Genomic DNA, 5970 nt, shown 5'->3' on the forward strand with positions numbered 1-5970 from the left:
AAATCAAACCACTAGCCCCTTATCTATTTTAACTTATCTTTGTCTAAAGAAAAAGGAAACGAGTTCTTGAAAAATGGAAATGAGGACCATGGTTGCCATGGTTTAATCCATGCAAACCATGGTGGATCAAGCAAGGGGGTGGTGTAGCATTCCATTCATCTTCCTATTTGGCGAATTATGTCCCAACCATGAACCCCACACCCTTTAGCCTAATATGAGATACGATATGATTGAAATTAAGTATTAATTAGGTATAGATATGTGTGTTATGAAACTATTTTTAGAAGCAAAATAGTTAATCACCCTTTCTTAATGCATGCTTTATACACTACAAGAATGGGAGGCCGTTAGCGGCGACACCATTAGCGGCGACAGGCCTAATGTCGCCGCTATTGGTCGATCTGTGTCACACAACCTGAGACCAAACCCCAGCCGTTGATCAAAATCCTGATCTAACGGTTGGGGACTTAAAAGGCAATACTGGCGACGAAAAGTAGGTCATTAGCGGCGACAGCTGTCTCCGCTAAAAGTCTGTGTCCCACATTAAATCCTAGCCACACAAATCTTATCCTGGTTAACCTAATAGTGGCGACAGGTAATCAATACAGGCGACAGGTTGTCTCCGCTAAAAGTCTAAACGTAAAAACCCTTTATCAGCGTCTTTCCCTCTCTCCTCTTCACTTTTCCCCCCAAAACTCTTGCTTCCACCGCCGGAGACACTCGATTTTTTGCCCAATCGGTTAGTTTAACTTGTTTTATGTTACATTTCTTCTCTACATTTGTTACATACATGTTATAGGCTTTGATTTTTGCTCTTTTTTTTGTGTATTTTTGTGTTTGTGGAAAAAAATTCGGATCACCACCATCTCTTCTCCGGTCACCACCTTAACTTCTCCGGTCACCACCTGAAAACCCGGTTAGTTTTTTTTTTTTTTTTAAGTTTAGAAATTGTATAATTTTTAGTTTAGTTATGTAAATTGTGTATGTTAGTATGTATGTTTGTATAATTGTTAGTATGTAAATTGTATAATTTTTAGTTTAAGTTGTATGTGGGTATGTAAGTGTATGAATGAATGTATGTATGTTTGTATAATTGTTAGTATGTAAATTGTATAATGTAGGTGTATTTGAAAAATGTTTATGTAAATTGTATAATGGTTAGTTTTCTTTTTTTTAAAGTTTAGAAATTGTATAATTTTTAGTTTAGGTATGTAAATTGTGTATGTTAGTATGTATGTTTGTATAATTGTTAGTATGTAAATTGTATAATTTTTAGTTTAAGTTGTATGTGGGTATGTAAGTGTATGAATGAATGTATGTATGTTTGTATAATTGTTAGTATGTAAATTGTTAGTATGTAAATTGTATAATGTTAGTATGTAAATTGTAAATTGTTAGTATGTTTGTATAATTGTTGTATGTTAGTATGTTGGTGAAAAATGTGTATGTTAGTATGTATGTTTGTATAAAGTATGCAAATGTGTAGGTTTGAAAAAAATGTTAAAGTTTGATAATTTGTATATTTGTGTTTAGGTTTTAAAACATTTATATTTAAATTTGACAAATATATATTAGTTAGGAAATACCCTCTTTATATTAAAATCATCATTTAAAACATAAGGAGCTATGAAAATACCCGCCCGAAATACAAACCATTATGAAGAACATTACGAGCTTAAAAATCGTGTCTGATATTGAATTCATCATTTCAAACATAACGAGGTAAGAAAATACCCAATCGAAATTGAAATCATGATTTAAAACATAACGTTCCGCCCAAAATTTAAAACAATCATTAAGAACATAACAAGCTTAAAAAACTGTGCCCGTGTTTGAATTAATCATTTTAAACATAACGAGCTTAGAAATACCCGCCCGAAATTGATTTAGAAATTAATTTCGGGTTGTCTCTGTTTATCTTGGGACTGCTTTTTGAATACTTTATCTCATTTAGGATGTGAATGTGTATTACATGATTGTTTGTTTAAGAAGGATTCGGTTATCATTTTCTCTTTGCTCCTCGGGTATATATATCATTACATATATACTTGGGAGCTAAGAGGAAATGCTGCCGAATTTTTCTTAAACAAACAATCATATAATACACATTCACATATGAGATAAAGTGTTCAAAAAGTGGGTTTAGCAGCCTACCCTTGTCTTGTTAATCCTAAATTAGATTTTCTTTCAGTTGCATAATGCCTATCGATAAAAGTTGGATTGATTCCCCACGTCATTCACCTCACTACAAGCAAGGACTCGAGTCATTTATCGAGATGTGTGAAAGAGTGATAAAAAACCACGATGAAGTTAGATGTCCGTGTACCAAATGTAAAAATTTCGGCTTAAAAACTATGGCAGAAATGAAATACCATTTGCGTATTAACAGTTTTTGAAAGGAATACACGAAGTGGACCTATCACAGGGACACGACTCCAATTGCAGAAGTAAACGATGTTGCGCCACAAGACGGTATGGTAAACGTTATTGAAGACATTAGGGGGGAGCGTATGGAAGAAGATACATACCTTAACCAAGAGAACTCGAGTGGAGATAGTAGCGGTGTTGTTGATGATTTTGAAGACCTGGTAAAGGAAGCTGAAACAGAATTATATCCTGGTTGTACCAAGTTTTCTTCTATCGACTTTTTAGCAAAGCTTTTGAATATAAAGATACGTACCATTTTCAAAATGAAGGAGTAGATCGACTCCTCTCGTTGTTGCGAGAGTCAATGCCAGAAGGCAATAAGATTCCCCCTTCGTATTATGTAGCTAAGAAGACATTTAAGAAGATTAGTTTGGCATATGAAATGATAGATGTGTGCACAAATGATTGTGCTCTCTTTTGGAAAGAAAACGAGTCCTTGCAAAATTGTCCTGTTTGTAATGAGAGTCGATGGGTCGATAAAGACACAAAAGGCACGAAGGTGGCTCGTAAGGTGTTACGATATTTTCCTTTGACGCCTAGACTACGACGTTTGTATTGTTCAAGGCACACAACGAAAGATATGATATGGCATAGTACCGGACGATCGGAAGATGGGACTATGCGTCATCCAGTTGATGGATCTGCATGGCAAGACTTTGATAAAAAGTACCCAAACTTCGCGATGGAGCCACGAAATGTTCGCTTAGGGCTTGCAGCTGACGGTTTTAATCCCTTTATCAACGGTAGTGGATCCTCGACTCATAGCACGTGGCCGGTTATACTCACCACATATAATCTGCCTCCCTGGCTATGCATGCGAGAGTCCACATTCATGTTGACCTTGTTGATTCCTGGCCCTAAATCACCGGGGAAAGACATGGACGTTTTCCTTAGACCGTTAGTGGATGAGCTTAAGCAATTGTGGCCGACAGGTGTACGTACTAAAGACGCAGCAACAAACACATACTTCACAATGAAGGCGGCGTTGTTATGGACCATAAATGACTTTCCAGCCCGTAGTAGTCTATCAGGTTGGAGTGGACAAGGCTACATGGCATGCCCAACTTGTAACCAAGACACTCCTTCAATACGTGTAACTGGTAAATGTGCTTATGTTGGTCATCGCCGGTTCTTAGATGCCAACCATCCTTGGAGAACAAGTCTCGACTTTAACGGGAGACCCGAGACACGAGACCCTCCGAGACAGTTTAGCCCAGCTGACATAGAAGCTCAACTCGGTCGTTTAATTAATCGTCTACCAGGCAAGCATCCAGATTTTGGAGGTGGGAGGATAACCCGGTCAGATTTCGAGTTGAACTGGTCCAAAAGAAGCATATTTTTTGACCTTGAGTATTGGTCTTCTCTGCAGCTGAAACATAACTTAGGTGTAATGCATATAGAGAAAAATGTGTGCGACAGCTTGCTCAGTTTATAAAAAATGTTAAATTACCAGATGGGTTTGGATCTAATATCAGTAAGAGGGTGACAGATAACAATGCTAACATTACCGGGTTGAAATCTCATGACTGTCATATCCTCATGCAACGTTTGATACCGATTGGGGTTAGAGGGCTTTTGACTAAAGATACATCTACACCAATAGTAGACCTTTGTATGTTCTTTAAGCAACTTTGCTCTAGAACACTATCGGTGGATGATATGAAGAAAGCAAAGGATGACATTGTTACCATCTTATGCAAGTTAGAGATGATCTATCCACCTGCGTTTTTTGACATTATGGTTCATTTACTTGTGCATTTACCTGATGAAGCGATTGCGGGAGGTCCAGTAGCTTTTAGATGGATGTATCCGTTTGAAAGGTACATGAAAAAACTAAAGAACTATGTCAAAAACCCGGCAAGGCCTGAAGGTTGTATAGCTGAACGTTATGTGTTTGAAGAAGCTCTAACATTTTGTTCAATGTACCTTAAAGATGTTCAGACTAAGTTCAATCGCCCAGATAGAAACGCTGATGTCGTTGTTGAAAAAAGAAAGTTATGGGTGTTTGAGTCCAAATGTCGTCCTGTTGGCGCAACAAAGGACATATATCTATCATTCATCGAAAAAAGCAAGATGGAATGGTTTGTCCTCGAAAATTGCGCAGAAGTTAGGGAGTACATGAAGTGAGTGCTTCTATCTTTAACTTTTCATAATCTGTTAATTGGTATTTTTCATTCCTTTCTTATATTTGTCATCAATGTAGTGAATTCAAACATACACATCCCCAAGATGATCTTAAAACCAAATTTCCGGGATGGTTTCTCCATAAGGTATAATACATATATAATACTCATTACTCTACACTTGCTAGGTAATACATATATAACAAACATTATTACTCTATATTTGTTAGGTCCATTCGATGAAAACACAAAATTCTCCAGAATTCCACCCGGAGTTGTATGCTCTTTCAATTTGTGCGAAAATGACTGCATACACTTACACTGCTTGCATAGTCAACGGTGTTAGGTTTAAGACACTTGAACGTGATGCAAAATGCACAACGCAAAACTCTGGGGTGGAAGTGGTTGGAGAGAACGGTGTGAAATTTTATGGCCAATTAGAAGAAATTATTGAGTTGCATTATACAAATAATTATTCCACTCTCCTATTTCGGTGCAAGTGGTTTGATACTCGAAGGGGTGTAAACCATGACAATAATATCACCAGTAATTGCACTGAACGTGAATGGGACAAAGACGATAAACTCATATTTGCTTCGCAAGCCAAACAAGTGTTCTTCATCCAAGAAACGTCTCGAAACCAAAAAAACAAACATAGGTGGGTAGTCGAAAATGTTAATCATCGAAGAATTTGGGATCGGCCATTAAGTGATGATGACCGCGTCAATAAGGTTCAAAATGTTGACAAAGGCTTAGAAGACAATGACGTTGTCGACAACAACTCTTCATCTGACTATCCACTTGTCATTGACTTGACCCAATACTTTCAAATTGGATCTTCTCATGTTACTGCGGGTGAGCCTTCAATTGAAGTTGATCCCCCAACGGCTACCGTCGATGAAGTGTTTGAGATCGAGTCTGATTGTGATGAGGTCGAGGCTGATTGTGATGAGGATGATTCCGATTATGTGGAGTCTGACTAAAAGAAAAGTTATTGTAATTTATATTGATTTGTAATTGATAAACACTTGTTTGAAATATTTATTTGAATTTGAGTTACACTTGTTGTACTTTCCCTTAATTTCTATTAGATACACATGCTGTAACATTTGTAACTTTATAGGGATTGTGTTTTCGGTATTGCTAATATTCGCTTATTTGATGGTGGATGTGGCCCCCTGGGGACATGGGGGTGACGGTGCCGGTGATCCACCGCTTCCTCCTGGTGGGATTCGTGGCACACACGAGACAGACGGTAAGTCTTTTACTAAATTATTTTGTAGTCCTTATATTTTATATATTATAAATGTTGTTACTAATTATTTTTGTTTTAATTGCAGCGGTTCCCCCAAAGAAGGTTAGGGGGAAAGCTAAAAACGAGAAACTACGGCGTCTAGTAAAAGCGGGGGGGGCCTGTGTC

The 5970-nt window shown here is 37.4% G+C and overlaps 1 protein-coding gene across 1 annotated transcript; it reads left to right on the forward strand.

Annotated features, from left to right (window-relative positions):
* The first annotated feature begins 2731 nt into the window (after positions 1-2731).
* Positions 2732-5533, forward strand: LOC110944526. The gene is made up of 4 exons (XM_022186185.2): positions 2732-3726; positions 3813-4550; positions 4631-4697; positions 4781-5533. The coding sequence occupies exons 1-4, from the start codon at positions 2732-2734 to the stop codon at positions 5531-5533; spliced, it is 2553 nt and encodes an 850-aa protein (XP_022041877.2).
* The last annotated feature ends 437 nt before the right edge of the window (positions 5534-5970 follow it).

The sequence above is a fragment of the Helianthus annuus genome, chromosome 6 (genome assembly GCF_002127325.2).
Source record: "Helianthus annuus cultivar XRQ/B chromosome 6, HanXRQr2.0-SUNRISE, whole genome shotgun sequence".
Classification (NCBI taxonomy): domain Eukaryota; kingdom Viridiplantae; phylum Streptophyta; class Magnoliopsida; order Asterales; family Asteraceae; genus Helianthus; species Helianthus annuus.